The sequence below is a fragment of the Panthera pardus genome, unplaced genomic scaffold (assembly GCF_024362965.1).
Source record: "Panthera pardus isolate Hobbes unplaced genomic scaffold, ASM2436296v1 HiC_scaffold_23, whole genome shotgun sequence".
Taxonomy (NCBI): Eukaryota; Metazoa; Chordata; class Mammalia; order Carnivora; family Felidae; genus Panthera; species Panthera pardus.
In genome coordinates, this window is record NW_026526799.1 from 3,625,660 (window position 1) to 3,648,607 (window position 22,948).

At 49.7% G+C, this 22,948-nt stretch overlaps 1 protein-coding gene across 8 annotated transcripts in view; it reads left to right on the forward strand.

Moving 5' to 3' along the window:
* Window positions 1-22,948, forward strand: part of BNC1 (basonuclin 1) — a 73,618-nt gene that overhangs the window by 25,718 nt on the left and 24,952 nt on the right. For 3 of the 8 annotated variants that reach the window (XM_053888623.1, XM_053888622.1, XM_053888624.1), the window contains 2 exons: window positions 11,601-11,842; window positions 14,639-14,788. The exons of 1 other annotated variant lie outside the window; for it this stretch is intronic. In XM_053888623.1, the coding sequence (XP_053744598.1) occupies window positions 14,744-14,788 (45 nt within the window). In that variant the 5' untranslated portion in view covers window positions 11,601-11,842; window positions 14,639-14,743. Of the gene's footprint in view, window positions 1-11,366; window positions 11,843-14,638; window positions 14,789-15,811; window positions 15,928-16,803; window positions 17,011-22,948 lie in introns of those variants that run through there. 4 more of the 8 variants (XM_019460404.2, XM_019460405.2, XM_053888625.1 and 1 more) reach the window with 4 other exon arrangements.

Below are 22,948 nucleotides of genomic sequence, written 5' to 3' on the forward strand. Positions count from 1 at the left end.
TTAGGAAGCTGCAGAAAACCAAGGATAAAAAGAAAAAAAAGATCAAAGCTACGCTGAGGCAAGACCTATACTTGCAACAGAATGTTAGACCAACAGTGGTCACTCACTCACTCAACGGTCTCAGAAGCCGAGAGATTTCTCGTGGGAAAACATGGTCCATGTGCTGAAAGGGAAAAAAAAAAACACCATTCAAAATTCTTCACACAGCTAAACTATCACTGGCAAGTAAGACCAAACTACAATCTTTTAAGGTCTGCAAAGTCTCAGAGTATTTGCCATTCACAGATCCTCACGGAAAAGACTACCAAAGGACTTACTTCAGCAAGAAGAAAAGTGAACACCAGGGGCTAGAATGGCGTGTGAACAAAGAAAGCTCTAACTAGGGAGACCATATTGGTAGATTCACTTGTGGACCATAAATTTGGGCGAGAAGTTACCTCGAAGATCCTTCAGATAAGGAGGAAATGTGGAAACATGAGCCAAGACAAAGAATGAATTCACCAGTGTGAATAAGAAACTCCTTAGTCTGCTCGAGATCTTTGTTCAACCATCCGGCAGAGGAGGGATCAGTGATCTGCACCTACTGATTGATTTATACTCCAGTCTTCTTCCAAGAAAGACTTAGGTTAGCTAACCTGAAGCTATTCCTGGTCTGTCCTTCGTTTTCAGATCCGGGAGCTTCCCAAGGGAGTCGTTGGCAGTCTTTCGGTTGAACCCTTGGCGCTAATCCCAGGGAGAGCTCTCCATGTTCAAATGAATCATGGCATGTGGGGTTTTTTTAGCAATCCAGTCCCTCTGGTCTTCCAGACCGACACACTAAAGACTTCTAGAAAAACGCAAAGGAGCATGGGACCTGCAAAAACTTCTGCGGCACTAAGAAACGTGTAAGACCCCAAAGGAAAATCTTCTTCCTCAAATAAATTAACCTGAAGATAAAACTGTTTTCTGTTTCCAGTGAGATAAAGGAATTCATTATATCAGTAAACAGGTCAGCATAAAAAGAGAATGCAACAAAATTATACCCATAATAGCTGAAAGTGGGTCTTCATTAAAAGCAATAAGAGCTGAGGCACCCGGGTGGTTCAGTCGGTTAAGCATCTGGCTTTTTTTTTTTTTTTTATGTTTATCTTTGAGAGAGAGAGACAGAATGTGAGTGGGCAGGGTATAGAGAGAGAGGGAGACACAGAATCCAAAGCAGGCTCCAGGCTCCAAGCTGTCAGCACAGAGCCCGATGGGGGGCTCAAACCCACGAACCGTGAGATCGTGACCTGAGCTGAAGTCGGACACTCAACCGACTGAGCCTCCCAGGCGCCCCAATATAAAATATTTTAAATGAGGCAAAAGAAGACAATAGATAAGAACAGGACACCGACCTGACAGCCAAACTGTGAATGGAACGTTCTTAATAAAGAAGGAACAGCTGATTGAGAATAGGTTATAAAAGTTCCCAGAATTTGGCGGGGGGGGGGGGGGGGGGTGGGGGGTGGGTGGGTGGGTGGTTGGGGGGAGGGAATTGAACTTGGAGATCAGGAGGATTTGCCATATCCCAGATAAGATCCGTTAAAAGGAAACAGTATTAACACATATCCTCATGCATTCTTAAACCTCAAGGGGAGAAAATGCACATTTAATCAGATCATCAGCTGGAGAAGGGAAAAGGTCAAAGGGGTTAAAATCAAGCTTGCTTTATACATCTCTTCTGAAATGGCCCATGTTAAGAGAGAAAGGAGACACACATATAGTCCACTAAGATGTAGCTCCGACCCACGAGGATTTCATTTCTCGTCACGGGTCGTTCACATCTACGGGAAATAGACATTTTTAAGATTTGCAGAGACTTGAAAACATTAATAAGCTTGGTGCTGCTTATGAAGATGTTCTTCAAGAGTGTTCAAATCATTGTGGTCAAAATTAGTGAGACAATTATTCATTGCCAAGTGACAATGGAAAAAAAATAGTGATCGTTATTGAAGTTAAGTGACGGAGTGAAGTTTAAAACTCTCCGTTAGGTTTTTACCATCGACGGGGACAAAGTGTTACTGGTTTCTAAATAACGGACACAGATATTGGACCAAAAGAATAAAAAACATCCTAAAAGGATAAAAAGCAGACGTTTTGTGTTGCAGGATGCAGCTTCTCGGAGGGCTCCCGCAGAGCCCTCCTCCAGGGTGTCAGGTCTTTGTGAACTCTCTTACAGTGCAGTGTAAGTTGGGCCTGGTGACGCTCTTCGAACAAAGTACAGCAGAAGCGATGCACTGTCACTTCCAAGGTTCGGTGACGGAAAGACTCTGGTTTCCATCTTGCTTACCATCTCCCGCTTCCTCTGCTTCGTCCCCTGCTTGCTCTGAGCAATGTCGCACCATGTTGTGAGCGGCCCTGTGGTTAGACCCATGTGGCAAGAAACTGAGCTCTCCGGCAAACAGCCAGCCGGGACCTGCTGCCTGCCGACAGCCACGTGAGTGAGCTTGGAAGTGATCTTTTTTATTATTATTATTGTTTTTTTAATGTTTATTTTTGAGACAGAGAGCGAGCATGAGTGGGGGATGGGCAGAGAGAGAGGGAGACCCAGAATCCGAAGCGGGCTCCAGGCTCCGAGCTGTCAGCACAGAGCCCAACGTGGGGCTTGAACCCACGAACCGTGAGATCGTGACCTGAGCTGAAGTCAGACGCTCAACCGACCGAGTCCCCCAGGTGCCCCGGAAGTGGATCTTTTGAGGCCTGCCAACAGCCACATGGGCGAACTTGAAAGCAAATCCTTCCCCGGTTAAGTTGACTGCAGTCTCACTAGAGACTCTGAGCCAGAGGACCCAGCTAAGCCACGTCCTGAGACTAAAAGTTCGTTGCCTTCAGCACCTACGTTTTAGGATAATTTGTTACGCGGCAATATATACCTATCATCTGATTCGATTTTTGAGTTTAGAAGAACAGGAAAAGGAAGAAAAGAAGAGAAAAGCCCTCAGAAGGGCTTAATGTTTCTTTTTGCCACGAAGGGGAGTCAGAAGATACCAGCTTTGATGGAGGACAGAACAGAAGTTTACATGTTTCAAGAAAATTATGAGTAGGGTGGACAATATAGTGATGGACTTCCAAATAGCCAAAAGTAAACAGGGCCCCGTCATGTATCAGCATAACAAACAGAAAAGAAACACTAAGAAAGTAGGAAATGAGATCTGTAAAGGCAGAATGAGGGTAACATTTAGATCGGGTACTATTTTAGAGAACCAAGAGTCTCAGGCTGGTTTAAAAAAAGAGAATCCAACAATATTGACTTATTCCATAAACAAGCATCTATTGGGCACCTCCGGGGATACCTGGTGAGCCAGGCGGACTCCGTGTAAACAGGCAATTGCAACGCAGAGTTGGAAGTACAAACCACCAGAAGAGTACAGGACGTGAGCGTTGATTGATGTGACTCTTTCCACCTTGGTATTGTTAACCGTTTCTGTTTGGAACTATCCACATTCTCCTCCAAGTGGCCTTCCAAGATTCCCAACCCCTAACCCCTAACACACATACACACACAGGACTGCAATGAAAATTTTTAATTCACTGTTATTAGTTGTGACAGATTAAATAGAGTATGCAACAAAGACGAATGAGAGAATAGAGACTATGGATAATGCCATGTGAAGGTAGAATTAGTAGATGAAATTTCATAAGCAGAAACATCATTTCTGACAAAGCCCTCACAGTAGATTCAAGCAAGTAGGAATTACACCGGCCATAGTCTCTGGCCATAGGGTCACAAAGTGAGAAATCATCAGTCAAAGACCAAAAAAAAAGCCATCGATTAACTGGAAAGCCTTATATAATATCTGGCTCAGAGGAAAATAGTGTAAGAAGAGATGGTTTAGAAAAAATGGTTATGGAAATGTTACACAAGAAGACAGAAAATGAGAGTAAAGATATACAGTGAACTTACAGAAGGAAATTAATTTCTTTTAAGAATTTAGCATTCAACTAAACCTTCCAAAATTAAAATGAAAAAGAAGTCCCATGGGGTGCCTAAGTGACTCAGTCAGTTAAGCATCCAACTCTTGATTTCAGCTCAGGTCATAATCTCACAGTTTGTGAGATTGAGCCCCACATCAGGCTCCTCAAAGACAGCACAGAGCCTGCTTGGGTTTCTCTCTCTCTCTCTTTGTTTCTCTCTCTCTGCCCCCACTCAGGTGCATGCACCTGCACTCGCTCTCTCTCTCTCTCTCTCAAAAATAAATAAACTTAAAAAAGAAATTCTAGGGAAAATGAGAGGAAGGAAATAATAAAGCTGAAAGAAGCTGATCCTTTGAAGAAACAAATAACATCAACAAGATAGTAGCAAATCCAATTAAGAGGAGGGGGGAAGCCAAATTAGAATTGAGAAAATCGCCATAACAAGAGCGATAATATATTTTTAAGTTTTATGTAATTGTACAAATCTCTGTGCTTTTGAATTTTAAAATAGCAGTTAGATGGACGTTGCTCCCTAAGTGAATAATTGAAGTCAAAGAAACAGGACACTTAGACGAATACGAATAGGAAAAAAATTGTAAAAACAAAATCTCAACCCCTGTCACCAGGTATCAGGAATAAGTGAATATAAAGGCAGATCCTATCAAATCTTAGAAAAGCAGATCGTTTCTGTGTTAGAAAATATTTTTATTTTTCATTTTTTTAAGTAGCCTCCCCACCCAGCGCGGAGCCCAGGTTGGGGCTCAAGCTCACGACCCTGAGATCAAGATCTGAGCTGAGATCAAGAGTTGGACGCCTAACCAACTGAGCCACCCAGGTGCCCCAGAAAACCTCTTTGATGGCCCTGGGAAAACGGGAAGCTACCAGTTGATGGCACAAAAGAAACGTGTCCGTGGAGTCCAGACTTCCTTGATTTCCATGCTGTAGGCCAATTTCTCTTATACGAAAACCTAAGATGGGCTAGAATGCCATGGGACACTGAACTCTGCAATTCAGTCCCTCAATAGCCACTTATCGAGCGCCTACAACTGAGCACAGGTGGTACCCCCAAGCACCGTGCTAAACCCCGGGAAATATTACATGAGTAAGATATGATCCTTGCCATCCAGGAGCTCCCAGGGTATTCTCAGAGTGCAGCAAGGAGTGGGGACATGTAGCCCAGCATGGGAAGGGAAAACGGGGTTCCCAGCAAAGACTCCTCAGAGGACAGTGTGCTTGAGCTAAGTCTCAAAGAATCAGAAGGGAGGTGTGGGGAGCGATGTTCCAGCTGAGTGCGTGAGGCCATCCCACGCTGCCTTAGAACTATGCCTCCCGTCTCTCATGTTGTATTCAGCGGGTTGAAACCAAACGAGGCAGTGTGAATCATAAAAAAAGCAAGTGGCTGTGGACAGAACCCGAAGACCATGAAAAGGGCAGGTGGGGGAGGAGCCCACGGAGGCCGTGGAAACTACCAGGCAAGAGAGGAACAAAGAGAGCCAACCCGGGGCGCACGGCGTGCAGGGAGACTGCGGTCCGCAGAGACCAGTGGGTACGAGGGAGGCAGGTAACACACGCAACTAGATCAGAAACCAAGGATGGAGAGAGACAGCAAGTGTGGACGAGGGGGAAAAGCTTGGGCAAGGAGAGAAAGTGGAGGAGGAGTGAGATCAAGGGAGTATTCTGGTTTTTGCTTCCAAGGTTGTCTCAGATATTTGCTGCTGCATACCAAACCACTCTAAAACTTTGTTTTTTAATTTTTTTTAATGTTTGTTTTTGAAGGAGAGAGAGACAGAGTGCAAGCGGGGGGAGGGGCAGAGAGAGAGGGAGACACAGAATCCAAGGCAGGCTCCAGGCTCCGAGCTGTCAGAGCAGAGCCCGATGCGGGGCTCGAACTCACGCACTGTGAGATCATGACCTGAGCCGAAGTCGGATGCTTAACCGACTGAGCCACCCAGACGCCCCTAAAACTTATGACTTAAAACAAGAATTTGTTATTTCTCAGGCTTCTGTGATTGAATGCAGCAGCTCTCCTGCTGGTCTCCCCTTTGGTCACTCTTGGGGCTGTATACAGCTGGTGGGTCATCTGCTTGGGAGGGTTGGGACACTCGGCTTCTCCACGTGGTCTCAAGACCTCTCTCCCAGAGTGGTCGCTCCTACACCAGGGCCTCGTCCACGTGAGCATTCTCTTCAGCAGGACGGTCTGGACTTCTTACAACATGGTGGCTGGGCTCCAAAAGGGAATCATCCAAGAGAGATAAGCTCAGTATGCACGCACTTACCAAGGCTCTGCTTGTACCCCACCTGCTAATGACCTTTTAGGCAAAGCAAATTACATGGTCAAGCCTAGGGTCCACCTGGGAGGGGACTACCCAAGGGTGTGCATACAGAGAGACCTGGGGATCTATGAACACAATCGTCCGCTGGCAGGGTGGTTTTTGTCCCTTAATATGGGAGAGAGTTAAAAATGTTTATAGCCAGAGCCCAAAGTAACTGAAAGGGAGACACTGAAGATACAGTAGAGATTCTTACTAATAGGGTCCCGGAGGGTGCGTTCGGTGGGGGCAGGGAGAGGAGCCCCATCATCTGAGACTGGAGGAAGAGAGATTAAAAACAGGTATGGGTATGTTTTGGTTAAATCGCTGAGGGGAGTTAAAGGGGGAGTTGTCCATGGAAACGTGGCACCAGGGTGGAGACACGTGGCACCAGGGTACAAACTAGGCTAACACCGACTCTACCGCCATCTTGCTCCTTCATCCACACTCATGCTGAAGCTGAGGAGGCTGACTGTAGTGTTGGTCCAAGTTGAGAATTTGGCCGTGGGGTGCCACGGGAGGATAGTGACCTCAGAGAATTGAGGGTTACCGGAGAGAGTCATCTGGAGATCTCGATAGGTTCAAAATACGCTCCAGGGTGACCGGAGATGTGAGAAAGAAGGTGAAGCCCGAGGAGGTGCAAGAATCGTAGGGCTGGATTACGGACGGGCAGACCACATGAACGTTGAAATCCAGGAATTAGCGAAGGTCCGGGCGGGGTGTAAAGTTCTAAGCCGGTCCCCAGGGGCAGCAGGGAACACAGCCCTGCCGAGGGGCTGTTCGTGGGAGCAGAGACTGTGTCTGCGGTGTCCTCGGGCATCACTGGGGTGACGGGCACATCTAAGGCACTCAGTCGTCGTAGCTTTGGTGGAATAAACAAATGACTTGCATCCCCAGTTTACGGATGAGAAAACCGAGGCTCCGAAAGGCAAAATGTGCTGCTCAAAGGTACAGCCTGTGTTCGGCCAGCCAGAGCTTCCTTCCTCCTTATAAAACCACACTGGGTGTGAATTTCCTTCTCAGCCCTCCCAGAGGCAGCCCATGGCTTGATCACCTCAAAACTATTTAAATGGCATTTGTCATTCTTTGGGTGCTGGGATGGAATATCCTGAAGTCAAATGAATAAAGGGAGCGGTAAAAAAAAAAAAAAAAAAAAAAAACCCTGCCTTGAGGGATTTACTCATTTATTGGAAATACATCACATCACATGTATTTTCAAGGCACATCTAAGGAAGCTGGTCCTGTAACTGTATCCTCGCCAGCTTGCCAACGTCCCGTTGTTCTCTCTTTTTCCGCCGTTGGGGTCTCATCTTTGTTAAGACTCAGAAAAATGAGAGAAACGTGCACGCAGTGGCTGTCCACCTATGGTCACCGTAGATTTTTTTTTTTTCCACAGACTCTGTAGGACTAAAGAAATTAGTTAGCCTTCAGCTGAGCAGATCTGAGGCTCTTAAGGCCTTCCTATTTTCCTTGAAGAAAAATGAAAACATCTCCCCAAAGGCTATCGTCCGTTATGGAATCCAACTTAAGAAGGAGGGTGGTGACATACTCCTCTTTCCCACCGGACCAAAATTTCAAAGCTTCCAATGTGTGGTAAATCTAACCAGAGATAAAGATTTGCAGGTGTTTCTTGCATGAAAGCAAGAAGGGCAGATGTATCTGGAACGTGCTTCTGACCAAATGGGACATCTGCAATCCATTAGGGGTGTCCTGAAAAGAGAAAGTGAGAGGTGAGGTTCAAGGAGAAAGCCCGCTCGGCAGAAACACAAGCTTGAGGTTGTGTGTGGAACCTTCCCGTCAGGATCTGAGGACACAGAGGCTCTGAAAAAGGTCACCTTGCCAGGGGTGAGCGCGCATCTCTCCCAAACACCCGAGTTCCTCTTCTTTCTTTCCTTCTATCGAGCCATCTTTGAGATGTCAGGGCCTTCGCTCTCCCCAAGTACACCTACACGTTTTAGTGTTTAAGACTTGGCAGGCACCTCAGATAAAGAGAACATTCCCCGCTTCGAGCGTGCAGGCTTTGCTTTCCCAGCCCTCGTGAAGGACGACCCGTGTCCTGACTCGGCTTCTCACACTCCAAAGGAACAAAGCAGAACTGTCACCACGGGCATTACTCGCGGGCTACTCACTGGCTGTTATGCGCCCTGCTTCAGACTCCCAGGAAAACCACTAGCTTTTATGAAAGCGTGTATAGCAGAAGCCGGTTGCAAAAGACCCGTGGCTGTGAAAATGATTTGAGGGTGTGTGATTCCAGAATGGTCATCAAGAAGGTCACTGGATTTTGTTCCTACGTAGGATCTCTGCCCAGGGCTCGCTTTTGGCCCCTTGTTCTCGGCCTTACATTGAACTTCAGGGAGTGGGCCCCAATTGAGCGTGACCTATAACAGGTGCTCCTTAAATGGGTTCCTTCAGTGAGCATTCCAGGTCCGTCCCCTGCGTCGTGGCTCTTACTTGCTCACTGGCCTTTTGATAAACCATTAGTGACGGGGCCTTCTGTTAATTACTAAACTCCTGGTGACAGACAAAAAAAAAAAAAAAAAACGGCCTGTTGAAACTTGTGTTGTAATTTGAGGATTAGAAGCCACACCTCTGGGAAACGTCAGTATCAAAGCTGATTCGGTGTCAAAGACAAGGTGTTAGAAGCCACGGTTTGACAAAGTGGATTTCCAAGTGCAGTTAGCAATTACGTTTGTAGAAGTCCTCAATTATGCCATTTACAAGAAGGTACTTTTAAGCAGCTACAAGTCAGGAATGTGTTTTCAAATCTCTTCATTTATACACGGATGGGTAAAGCCCACGTTTATGGAGCATCTGCTGATACAGAACTGTTAGCTGCACTGAAAATCAGCAGACCCTACTCCCCAAAGTCCAGGAAGACGAGTCTTTTCAAGAATTAAAATATGTGGTCCGTGCGTTTCTGGAAAATACTTACGATCAAGGAGAAGACCATGACTACAGCATCGGTGTGCTCTGATTAGAAGAATCTCCTCACTTGGCCCAGGGTTTGTGGATCACCAACGTCATCTAAAAGGAAAAGAACGAAGACTGTCATCACAGAGGGTACTTGGTATTTCATTCACCCTTCAGCCCAAACTATTCTTCTGGTAAAGCTGAATTAAGTTTCTATATCCATTGAAAAGCTTTCTACTGGAAAAAACAAACAAATGAAAATCTCAAATCGGTTTAAATGATAACAGTGATTTAATTATTCACAAATTGAAAAGGCCAAAGGCTTCAGGCATGGTTTGATCAGGGCTTCAGGTGACTCCGCCCACAATTTCCCTCAACTCTACTCAACTCCATGTGTCAGTGCTGTTCCCTTCTGATTTTCCTTTATTGTGACAAGATGTTGCCAGCAACGACAGGGACCACGTGGTTTTTGAGGTTTTTTTTCTTTAAGAATATAGGAAAAGAAGAACTTGGCTTCTCATGACCATCAGACAAAAGTCCTGAGCTCTGAGCTGATTGGGCCATTCTGGAGCCAATCCCTGTGGCCAGAAAAACACCTGGGTGCTGATTGGTTTACGCATGTTACCTCCAGCAGTCACCTGTGGGGTTGAGGTGGGGTACCCACCCAGAGGACGTGGCTGCTACCTGCTGGGGGAGAAATGAAATGGAGATTGAAAAGGCAATTCTAGCATAGATAGAGTCTGCTACAGTCCTTTTTCATCCACAGAGTCTGGATCACTAACTGATTTTTGTTCAATATCAGATACAAGCTCTGTAAAGAGAAATCTATTTCCTCTATAAACTTGCTAAGTCAGATATTTAAAGATGGCTTCCCTTTTTCAAACACATAACAGAATGGGTTGACTCTGCGTTTGTTTTTTCGTAGCTCTCTTTGCCCTGAAGGATGCACTGAAAACCCCAAAGAAATGTTTTTTAAAGTTGGGGATAAGTGAATAATTGAGAATTATTTTAAATCTGCCCTTAGATAGCCCATCGTCCCTAACCCTTTCTTCTCAACTTCCAAAAGCAACGTGAAGCTGATTTGGAATTCTCGGCTATGAGAATAGCCCAGATAGTCTCTCCTTCAGTTTGGATAAGGGGTTACTAAATGTGCAGGAGATGCTATGTCCCAAGGTATAATGAGCCTTAAAACTTTTCTTCTGACGCACGTTCACCAGCCTCTGGAAAACTTATCAAAGTAGTGCCTGTCCTGTCCTCGTAAAACTCACCCCAAATTCATCAAGTCAGTATGCAGAGTGCAGGGCTTTTCAATAACGAAGCATCTCCTCTACACTTCAGTTAGCAATAGAGCCCCTTAGGCGCCTGGGTGGCTCAGCTGGATAGGCGCACGACTCTTGTTTTCAGCTCAAGTCATGGTCTCACGGTTCATGGGTCCGAGCCCCTCCTCGGGCTCTGCACTGACAGCTCGGAGCCTCCGTGGGATTCTCTCTCTCTCTCTGTCTTCTCTCTCTTTCTCTCTCTGTCTCTGCCTCTCAAAATAAATAAATAAACTTTAAAAAAAAATTAGAAATACAGCCCCTTAAGTTCAGAGATTGAGTAGTAAAAAAAATCGGAGGGGTAAATAAAGTGTCCGGGGAGGAGTCTGCCTGTGACAGTTTCCTCCCGCCGCCTTGGTGAGGGGAGAATGAGCTGTTTAGAGAGCAGGTCACAGACTTCGTATGACGGCGGTTAGGCCACGGAGGACAGGCTAGCTTCGCCCACCCCAGACGTATCAAAACAGCGGTAGCCAAATCGGCCACGTTTTCCCTGAGCCTTACACTTGGAAGAACCATCATCAGAAGCTTTCCGCTTGTCCGTGTCGGAGGGGAGTACCCTCTCCTGATCGCAGAGGGTGCCCCGATGCCCTCAAGTTGCAAACCCCAGGCACGTGCGTCCAGGGAAGCCGCTGGGTAGAATCAGGCCTGCGTTTGTGTTGAGTTTGGAATTTACGATTGTTATTTATCACTCTTCCCCACGGACATCGCCTCCTTGAGACTTGGCAGTCTCGTCTATCAGAAGCCAAAAGCGCATTCCTCTCTGTGTTAGCGGGACCTGCAGCCCTTTCCGGTCCCTTCAACCCCTCATCTTGTGTGCAAGGTGAAGGAGCGGGATCACTTCTCTGCCACCAAAACCCCGTGCCACGTTTGGAATGGCTTCCTGTCTCTCTCTCGATAGGGAGAGCCCGGGGACTGGAGGAGGGAGCTTGCGACATCTGAGCCAGACCTGTGGCGGGCCGGCCTGCCCCCCAGCAGGCAGCTTGGCCCGAATGCTGCTTAGTCAGGCTCCCAGGCAGAGCTGAGCTGCGGATGTGCCCGGGCCTGCCGCCACCAGGTGTCTGCGTCTGGGCTGGGAGGTGACGGCACAACTGTGACTCCTGCCTCCTGCTGTTTCCCAACAGTGTCCCCAGAGGAATGTGGAGGACCCAGGCCAGGCCACCTCGGGAAGCCTGACACAGCCGCAGTTCTCTGGCCGCGCTGCAATGTCAAAAGACTTTGTCAGCGTGCGCCTGTGACCCTCACGCGGTCCTGCCCGCACCCCCAGGGCTGGCTCCGCCTCCGAACCAGAGTGGGCTCGGGTCTGAAGCAGCTTCCGAGCCTGGCTCCTGTAATACGCGGTTTCCAGCATTCATTCCCAAACCTCCGTAGCTAAAGGTGTTTCTTTTCTCTTTAATACAACGATCCCATGATTAAAAATGCCTTTTGGGGGGCGCCTGGGTGGCTCAGTGGGTTAAGCATCCGACTTCGGCTCAGCTCGTGATCTCACGGTTCGCGGGTTCCAGCCCCGCATCGGGCTCTGTGCTGACAGCTCGGAGCCTGGAGCCTGCTTCGGATCCTGTGTCTCCCTCTCTCTCTGTACCTCCCCTGCTCACATTCTGTCTCTCTTTCAAAAAATAAAGAAACATTTTTAAAAATGCCTTTTTTTAATTTAAAAAAAAAATCTTTTTTTCAAATTCGTGTGTCGCCGCTGGGGAAAGTTTTCTTGTGAGAATTAGCTTCCCAAGGAGAAAGCTATCCTGCATTTAACAGAATTATTAACAACTACAGCAAGCCTTCCCAGAGTGTAAATGTTGGAAAAGCTTATTAGCCCGTTAGTGGACTTTGCTAGGCAACACAAAAAGGTCATTACTAATCTCTGTGTGGCTGTTGACAATTCAATGTGCAGTTCAGACAGGCTGCGAGCCGTTTCCCCTCAAGAGTGATACACACGCCACAGAAGTTTATTACACGCCTACTATGTGCTAAGCCCAGGCCTCAAGAAGACATCACCGCGTGGAACAGTAGGTGCAGATGAACGGCACGTCGGCCGGGTTCAGCCTGCAAACGTATTTTGCGTGACTCACACCATATCTATCAAAAAATTTGAATTTGTTGCCAACTTTTAAATATCAGAATATTTCCACCTTCTCTTGAAAACTCAGGAAACCTGGCAAAACCGAGCTCACATTCCTGGCTGATGGCAAGCAGAGTAACAACTGCCTGCTTCAGACGGCGCTGGCTCTCGGTTCACACGGCCCCGCACCTGCCCTGCCTCCCTCCGACTTAACCTGTCTGGCGCCCCAACGTTAGTGGGTATTTCTCAGGATACAGGGTCTCAGCACACCCACACGCAGGGACAGACCAACCCGAGATGGCTCCACAAGAACGGGTCACAGGGATTTTCTGATTTTGTGTCTTCTCCACTTTACCTCTTTTTAAGTTTTTTTAATGTTTATTTATTTTGAGAGAGAGAGAGAGAGCATGAAGGGGGGAGGGGCAGAGAGAGAGAATCCCAAGCATGCTCTGTGCTGTCAGCGCAGAGCCCCACGAGGGGCTCGAACCCACAAAACCGTGAGATTGTGACCTCGGAGCCGAGATCGAGAGTCGGATGCTTAACCGACTGAGCCACCCAGGCGCCCCAACTTTTCCTCTTTTTAATAAAGATTTTTTTTTAAATCCCTGGTAATGTAAAGTGAGGGGAGACATTCTGTTTTGAGCGCTCGCAAAGACAAGGAACTGAGCGCAACAGGAAAATGGCAAGATTGAAACCCAGAAGCAAAAAAGGAGGGCTTTGAGAGTGAGGGAGGGGCCCTCGGGGATGTCCCCACTGGCCAGATGAAGAGGTCGAGACCTAGAGAAGATGAAGGTCATGCCCAGGTGGCGCTCTCTCTGTCCGGCTTCTGCTTCCGTGTTTCCGAAGAATGGCAGAGACGCCCGTCAGATCTGGAAACAAACGTGAGGACTGATTTCTGGCCTCAGATACACGATTCTAAATGAACCTGCAGAAAAGGAATTACCAATTTGCATCTGGACCTACTGATTCCCTGCAGGCCGGTCAGGTTTGTCATATTTGAAGAGACGTGTCTGCTGATCCCGATGGTGTGCGTTGCGAGAAGTAGACTGTTTTGAGGTTTTCGAATTACGTGTTGCCAAAAATCCTCCTTGTGTTTTTAGCCAGAAATAAACGGGTTGATCCTAGTATTTGTTGCCAGTGGAAGTTTTTACTAAAATCAATGCAATTCAGTTGGAACCAACACAAAGATGCTGACCAAAACGTTTCCACTGGGCAGATTAAAAGTACTTCCATGGGCCACTGCCTGGGACTTAGACATTTTGGGATATTTGTAATGAGCATATATGGCCATTCAGTAATACCACAAACAAGGACTCCTCTGGTAACAAATTTAAATTAATTCAAAAGCCAGCTTTATGTGCAGCAGAAAGGAAGGGAAGAGAGCAGCGTTTGTAGAACAGAGACCATCCTATTTGGCCCCCACCAATCTGGCCGGGGACAGGGTTTCATACCTACTTTCACAGACAAGGACAGTGAGGCCAAGGAAACTGACTTCCTCGGCTGGTTTCCAATTGCTGGGAACTGGCTACACCTGGGTCATCCCCACCCCAAACCCTGAGCTTTGCCGGCTACAGCAGCTCACAGCACGGAGGCCACAGAGGTGAGCAAGGACCAAAGAAGTTAAGACGAGGACACATCCCAGCCAGGCTAGAGAACGCCAGAAGCACGGTAAGAGAGGCACATACAAGCAGTGCCGGGAAGGGTTGGCGGGTCGGGGGGGGGGGGGGGCAGGCTTCTGAGGGGCAGTGCCACTTGAGGAAGGCCTTGAAGGATGCGCTGTGTCGCGACAGAGAGGAGCAAGAAGGCCTGAATGCTGAACCCTGGTGGGGACGGGGGAGTCCGCAGAAGAGTGGAAGGTGAGCAGTCTAGGTGTGGAATTCACCAAGCGAAGCTTCTTGCTACAGTTAGCCAACGGGAGAAAGCACGAATCTTCCCAGTACCTGTAAGGCAGGTGACCTCAGACCTACTAGGAAGGGCACCTAGGTGGCCAGAAGGCCAGGTTTGTGTGTCCGGCCTGCGGAGAGGCAGCAGGGCCCTCGGGACACCCAGGAGCCCAGGTACCCACGCTTTCTTCCACATACGCCCCGTTTGCTCCTTTCCTTCCTCTTCCCCCTCAGGGGTCTGCGCCTTTCGGAGCCAGAACCTGGCACCCTCTGTCCACCTGACAGCAACTTGCTTTTCCCCGTTCATCTCACGTCTTCTCCCCCCACCTGAGATCGAGGATGGGTTTTGTTTCCCCCCGCCCGAGGACTGACACCAGCAGCAAGGTAGGTAAAATACAGGGCAGGATGGGGAAGCAGGGCACCCGCCCCGCCCCCCGCGCCCAGCTTTTAGAGAATCTTTTAGGGAACTGAAATGGGAGAGGAGAGAAGGCCCGATCCCCCTCGGGTTCTGTGTCGTCCTGGTCAGGGCCCCGCTTCAGCAGCTTGGGGTGAAGCCTTCTCCACTGGGGCCCGGGAAGCCGGTTCTCCCAAAGGCTCCTCCCTCTCTGTCCCTGGGGGCCAAGCTCCTGTTTGGCGTTCCGGGACATTTCACTTCACTTTATCCTTAGCGCCCAATAGGAGAGGTCAAACCAGAATTCCATTTTACAGTGGAAGGAACCGAGGCTCAGAGAGCAAAGTCACTTGTCCCGGGGCCCGTGGTAAAGCCGGGGCTGTAACGCGGGGCACGAAAGGAAGAGGGGAGAGGGGTGTTTCTTGAGCTCCTGGAGCCTCCTGGGGACCCCGTCTCTCCACCTCCCGGGCCACGCACCCACACTTCCTCCGGAAGTAAACTTTCTGGTGGCGAGGGTGGCGCAGCCCTCTTCTTGGCCGCGGTGGGACCCCGAGGGCGCCCCGGGGTAGGTAGGGCGGCAGAATCATCCCCCGAGACGGGAGCCAGAGAACTTCAGAGCGTTGCGCCCTTCCCCGGGAGAGGCAAACACGGACACGTCTGGGTCTCCGCCGACAAGTGCCTTCAAGCCCGGCGGGGGCAGACACCTCCGCGCCGGCCGCCGGCGAGGTCTCCGCCGTCTGCGGGGGCACGGCCCGCGCCTCAGCTGCGCCCAGTTAGAGCGGCCGCGGGCGGCCGGGGCGGGAGGCGCTTCCCGGGCGGCGCGGCGGCGCCCGCGGCCTCGGGCGACGCGGCGGCCGGGCGCGGGGGGTGGGGAGGCGGGGCGGGGCGGCGGGGGCACCCCCCGGGGCGCCAGGGGGCGGGCGTGCGGGCACACGCGGTGCGCGGCGGGCGGGGGCGGCCACCGCGCCGCGCGGCCGGGGCGCCCGGGGAGCCGCCCACTTCGCCGCAGCGGGCCCCGACGGCCGAAGCTTGGATGCGGCGGCGCCCGCCGAGCCGGGGCGGACGCGGGGCGGCCCGGGCCGGGGACGCGCGCCGGTAGCCCCGGCGCTGCAGCGGCCGCAGGATGGCCGAGGTAAGCGCGGCTCCCTCCCCGGGCGCGGGGGGCCCCTCGGCGCGCGGGGCGGGGCGGCCGGGGTGGCGGGGGTGGGGTGGGGGGGCGCCGCTCGGCCGGGCTCCGTCGGCACAGCCGGGGACGCGCCCGGGGCCACCTCCCGAGGGCCACCTGCGCGGCGGCGCGGCCCGGCCCGCGGGAGCGTCTCCGGGGCGCCGGGACCCGTCGCCGCCCGACGTCCCCGAGCCGCAGGCGCGCGCGCGCGGACCGGGCGGGTTCCCGGGGCGGCCTGGGCGCGTCCGGGGCGCGGGGTCCGCGCGAGCCCCGGGGGCGCCCGCCGGCCGGGACCCGGGGCCCGGGCGGCCGCGGCGAGCGAGCCTGCCCCACGCGGCCCCTCGGCGCCCCCGCCGCGAGGCCGAGGCCGTTCGCACGCGCCGGAACAGCTGCTGTTCGCCACGGGCCGTCTTCCTCCCCGGGTTTTGTTTCTCGAGAACTGGGCGCGCGGGAACCTCGGGTCGGTGTGAGACGTGCGGGCCCGGGGGCGCCCGATCTCTCGCGAGGCCCCGCGAAGCGCGCCGCGGACGGGTCGCTCCGACAGCTCCGGGGACGCCAGGGCGCGGAGGGGGTGCGGCCGCCGGGCTGCAGGCGCGAGGGCCGGGGCCGCGGAGCCGGCGGGCGGGAGCCGGGGCGGGACGGCGGGCGGCCCCGCGGAGGCGCTGACTTGCCCGGGCGCCCCGAGCCGAGCCGGGACTCGGGCAGGTGGGGGGACAGCGCCGGGTCGGCTCCCGGGGGCAGGGGCGCGCGCGCGCGCGCGGGCGCGGGCGGGGAGGCGGGCGGGGGGCGCCGCCTGTCCCCTGCCCCCTCGGGCGCCCCTGCCCCCGCCAGACCCCAGCCCCGCCGCCGGCCGCCTGGCTTTGCGTCGGCCCCTACGGATTTGTCAGCCAGATGTGACAAGATTGCGGAGAGGCGAGGGAAGGAGGAGATCTGATGTTAATCAGTGCATAGCTCGGAGCCAAACTTTCTCAAATGCGGTGTAGAAACATGCTCTTCTCATTTAAGGCATCTCTTTGTGGCCGTGGGGCTGCCACCGGTCGCCGTTTGACAGTTAAATGGAATGCCAGCTAGCAGCCTTAATTGTCGGAGTAAAATTGTGTGTGTGTGTGTTGGGGCTGGGGGGTGGGGGGGAGAGGTGAGTGTCAGACACTCTAAGGTTCAGTTATGTCCCCTAGGTTTATGGCCGTGTTCACCGCAGCTCTGCTGAAGACAGGGCATTTAAACCGGGCCAGACGCCTGGTCGCAGCCAGGCCTCTGCTGTTAACACTTAAGGGGCCTAAAAAAAGGCCCCAGTGGTATCCTGGGAATCCCTGTCAGTGAGTGTGAGTGTGTGCGTGTGTGCGTGTGTGTGCGCGCGCGCGTGCTGGGGAAAACATGTGTTCCTGCATGCGCTGGGCCCACACAGCAGATGTAGCAACAAATTTTTTCTTTTTGAATATATTCTCATCAGAGTGACAAAGATTTTTGATTTGACAGTAAGTGAATTGAAAAATAGTGTTGGGCAGATTATCTTTCTCCTTTTTTTTCTGGTGCCTTTTCATTCTTTGCTTCTCGTTTTAATTTGCTGTTAGAGCTCACAGGATCTTTTCAGAAGATCCCTTAGACTCTTCGCTTGCACTCAGATGCTTACGTGTTAAAACTTCTGCTCAGTGATAAATACACCGGCTTCTCAAATTGTCCCTTCCCGAACACGTTGATATATATTATTAAAACCTCATTTAAAGTGTAATATGTCAAAATAAAATTCTCGGATGTCGCGTAAAAAAAAAAAAACCACATTACTTCAAACATTAGCAATTGGTCAGGATTTTGATTTTTGCGTTAAATGGGTGTGAACAGATAGACACCATTTTTGCTCTGGTAAATATTGTTGATAACTTTATCTTTTCCGGTGTACCTAAAAGAGTAACATGTGAGTCATCATTTGATTTTTTATCTGATAGGTTTGCTAACTTTAATTTCACCGAGAAAGTATTACTATTTGAACTCAACTGTTGGTTGAATGTGTTCCTGTTCTAGTTCAATGCCGAGAAAAGGTGGTGAAATCTTCTCTGAGCTCAAGCGCGGCTCATGCTTTGGGAACTCATAATTATGTTCAGACACCTGCATAATTTCATTTGGAAAATCATCCGTACCTGTAAATGCTGTTCCATTCAGAATAGCAAGGATTTAGCTAGAGGCCCCTCCTCCAGTCAGAAAGTGGTAAGTTGGGAGGGGTTATTTGGCCCTTGATCCCTGCTAAGATGAGAAACAATCATGTTTGCTCTGGTAATAATTCGCATCAGAAATGTTAACCAACATGAAATAATTCCTGTGGAAGCGTGAGGTTTGCGTAGAGCGTTATTTTTATTTGTTTATTGTTGCAACTCTCTCGCGCAGCCGTTAGGCCGGCCTCGCAGGCCCATGTTCTGTGTCTGAGAACCCTCAGCTTGGAAAGGAGGATCCACCCCATTGGGTGAGAAAAGCCATAGAGATTTCCCTGCAGAACAAATCATAATTGTTCTTTAAGCATACCGTTATCATTTATGAATGCCTAGGGATAAACATAAACATCGTGAAAGTTCGGTTTGTCGGTAAAATTAAATTGCTGCATGTGGGGTGAGGGGCAGAAGTGTCTTTTAGCCTTTGTATATGGCTTTAGAAGCTATTTTGACAGTGGCCATTAAGAGAGTGCCTTGCCCTGAAGCTTCCGCAAGGTAAATTACTTGCAGGAGGAGGGAGCTTTACCCCCCCCCCCCACCAGCCCCGGTGAGTTTTCACCTCTACAGATGGCATTTAGAGTTACTTTTGTCAGAAACAGCCCTGTTCAAGAAGACCTAGAAATACCCTAGGTTAGATGAAATCTCATTGCTGAGCCGCACTTTTTTTTTTTTTTTTGGATAACTAAGACCAAGATTTAGAGAGCCAGTATATTTTTTAATTACCTTCCTCCAAATACCCTATTGCAGATTTTTATTGTAGTTATTTATTTATTTGCCTCTTTTATTTTTGATGCCGTATCTGTGAGATGTTAAAGATAACTGGGTTCTTCGCGGAAGAGACATCTGGAAAGTTTTGTGGGTTTTTTTTTTTTTCTTTTAAATTGGTTTCCACCTGAAAACCTTATCTTCTGTTATCTTGTCATCCTTTGAAGCCCTTTCTCCTAATTCTGGAAATCCTAAGTTCCCGGTGTAGCCCCCTTTCTCTGCATGGACACGTGCCTATTTTTATCCCCCAAAACCAAAAACAGAAAACAGTGGATCGAAACAAAGAGCAGACCCGCTCTGCCATGCTCCGACCTGGGGCCTTCTCAAACTTTGGGTGTTGCAGGGAAAAGGGCCACCGCCATTCTCGGCCACGCCTGAACTCATTATTAAAAACCAGCCTAGCAAATCATAGGAGAAGTTTGCCTTGGGGGGATGATCTCACAGGGCTAGCGTGAGGGCAAAGAGAGACGGAGGGATAAAATGTTGTAAAGGCCAGCTCCAAACAACCTATGTGGAAGGAAATGACCGTCTCCGTGAAGGTAAACTTTCATTCAGTTGCGTCTGGTTGTGTGAGTTTGTCTCCTCTTACAGACTCTTCCTTGAAGGATCCTTCCGTACACCCAAACAAACATCACGAGTAGTTTCTATCTCTGCGCCAGCCTCCAGAAGCACTGGCCTGGTCCCGTAGCCCTCTGATGGTTTCTCGCGTTACTCGTTACGAAGATAAAATTTTTATACGGACAACTCGAGCGCTCCGTGATTCTCCAGGCTGGATTTTAAGGCAGTGACAAGGACGGTAATTTGCAAACTCTGGCCTTTTCTTTTTCAAAATTTCATTTTGAAAAATCTAAGGTCGCTTTTTGTTTCTTTTTTTTTTTTTTTTAACACTCAGTTCTGAAAATCGAGTTCTCGTTAAGCCCTTAAAAGAAGTGTCTGCAAAATTTTACTTAGAAATGTTCACCCTTTCATTGTTATCTTGCAGTGGACGTGAAGTTGCAATGCTTGTAGAACTGGCTGCGTTCGTGAAAATTATCCTGAAGTACAAATGTCCTTTTTCTGTGTTGGTTTTTGTGTGTTTTCCCCCAGAGCTGTCTCTTGCGTTCAAAAGTTCCCTACGCCTATAACGTCCCTCTGTTTTTTGTTACCAAAGGTTTCTGAAGATTGCCTCTGAGGTCCTCCCAAATTTAGGTTATAAAGGGGGGAAAATGTGTACATATCCTTTTATTTCCATATAGTTTGTTGTTGTTGTTAGGTGTTTTTTTTTTTTTTTAATGAAGAAATAATTGGTTAGGTTCATAAAGTAACATTTGCATATCTTTCTACTTTTTATATTTTCTGTTTTCAGAACTAATAATTTTAAGAAAAAAGGGCACAGCTGTTAGATGATTTTGGCACAGAGTTTATACTTTGATTTAAAGAGATCAAAAGAACGAGTATTTTCCCCACCATCCTCTTTGAAGACGAGCAGCACGAGAAGGGGGCAAGGGTGTCGTGCGTGCTTTCTCCTCACAGGTAGACTTGGCCCAACATCTGTACCTGCTCCCTCCCAGCTGCCCCTTCCTCTGCCAGACCCTTCCAGACCCTTCTCCCAGCCCCGAGCCCCCCGGGCTCTGTTCTTTTCATCCCCCTGCTTGCAGTGAGAAAGCAGATTCTGTCGGGTGGGTCTTCGGTGGGGGTTTTGTATTTGCAAATGATGCCTCCTGGTTTCTGAGGCTTCCTGGGTCCCTTTTTACAACTGTGCTCATGGGAAAGGGGGTGTCTCCTTGTGGCTGGGAATCCCGATGGTTCCACGAAGCCAACAGTCCTGGCTGCCGGTCTGGACAGCACACGCTCAGCTCACCTGCTGTTGCCTTTCGAGGTGTGCTCTCGTGGCCCAGGGACAGAAGCCTCTACTCTGTGGCCTGGCCTCCTGGGTTTCACACTCATGTACGGAATGAGCCTAGGACCATGGCATTTCCTGCACGAGGTGAGGAGGGCATACCTGCTGCCTTGTGGGGGAAGCCTCCCCTGGCCTCATGCAGCACCTATAAAAGTTAACATAACTCTTGGGGTGCCTGGGTGGCTCAGTCGGTTGAGCGTCCGACTTCGGCTCAGGTCACGATCTCACGGTCCGTGAGTTCGAGCCCTGCGTCGGGCTCTGTGCTGACAGCTCAGAGCCTGGAGCCTGCTTCTGATTCTTTGTCTCCCTCTCTCTCTGCCCCTCCCCACTCACGCTATCTCTGTCTCTCTCTCCCTCTCCCAAAAATAAATAAACATTCAAAAAAATAAAAATTTTAAAAAGTTAACATAACTCTTGAAGGTCAGTACATGTTCTTTTTTTTTTTTTTTTAATGTTTTTACTTATTTTGAAAGAGAGAGCCAGCAGGGGAGGGCCAGAGAGAAGAGGGGGAGAGAGAGAATCCCAAGCAGGCTCTGCACTGTCAACACAGAGCCCCCCGTGGGGCTCAGTCCCACGAACCAGGTGATCGTGAACTGAGCCGAAATCAAGAGTTAGTCGCTTCACTGACTGGGCTCCCCAGGTGCCCCAAGTATTGGTGTCTCCTTACCAGGATCCAAATAAGGTCCATATGTTGTCTCTCTTAATCTGTAGGTTTACACTTCACTTTTTCCTTGCAATGTATCTGTTGAAAAAGCTGGGTCATTTATTTTATACAATGCCCCCCAGTCTGAATTAGTGACTGCTTCCTTGTGGTATTGTTTACGTTATGGTTGTTCCTCTGTCCCCTGCATTTTCTGTGCACTAGAGTTGACCAAGGGGCTTGATCTGATTCAGATCTGAACTTTTTTATTTCTTTTATTTTTTTTTAATGTTTCTTTTGAGAGAGAGAGACAGAGTGCAACCAGGGGAGGGGCAGAGAGAAAGGGAGACCCAGCATCGGAAGCAGGCTCCAGGCTCTGAGCTGTCAGCACAGAGCCCCACACGGGGCTCAAACTCACAAAACGTGAGATCATGACCCGAGCCGAAGTCGGACACTTAACCGACTGAGCCATCCAGACACCCCAGATCTGAACTTTTTTCATAAGAACACCCCATCTGTAGTAGAACGTATCTTTCCAATCAGAGGCAACTGACCTGGTTGTCAACTTTTACATTAGGAATTGTGGAATGGTAGTATTCTAATTCTTCATTTATTTATTCACTAGATACTTCTATAAAGGGAATCTCTGTCTCGTCAGTGGTTTGCACAATTTGTATAAAAAAGGATGTATACTTGAGACCCCTAAGTGGCTCAGTCGGTTGAGTTTCCAACTCTTTTTTTTTTTTTTTAGTTTTTTTTTTTTTTTTAACATTTATTTATTTTTGAGACAGAGAGAGACAGAGCATGAACAGGGGAGGGGCGGAGAGAGAGGGAGACCCAGAATCTGAAACAGGCTCCAGGCTCTGAGCTCTCAGCACAGAGCCCGACGTGGGGCTCGAACTCACGGACCGCGAGATCGTGACCTGAGCCGAAGTTGGCCGCTCAACCGACTGAGCCACCCAGGCGCCCCGAGTTTCCAACTCTTGATTTCAGCTCAAGTCGTGATCTCACAATTCGTGGGATCAAGTCCTGTGTCGGACTCTATGCTGACAGCGTGGAGCCTGCTTGGGATTCTCTCCCCACTCCCCTCTTTCTGTCCCTCCTCAGCTCACAAGTGCTGTCTCTCTCTCAAGATAAATAAACAATTTTTTAAAAAGGATGTATACTTGGGGCGCCTGGGTGGCTCAGGCAGTTGAGCATCTGACTTTGGCTCAGGTTATGATCTCACAGTTTGTGGGTTTGAGCCCCACGTCAGGCTCTGTGCTGACAGCTCGGAGCCCAGAGCCTGCTTCCGGTTTCTGTGTCTCCCTCTCTCTGCCCCTCCCCTCTCTCTCAAAAATACATAAACATTAAAAAAAATTTTTTAAGGATTTATACTTGATCTATCCCTTTGTTTACCAGGTTTGAGGACAATTAATTGGTTCCCTAGCATTTCCTAAAGGCAGCCAATGATTTTTCTCATTTGTCTTTAGTATCTCTTGACTTTCTGGATTTGAATATAGT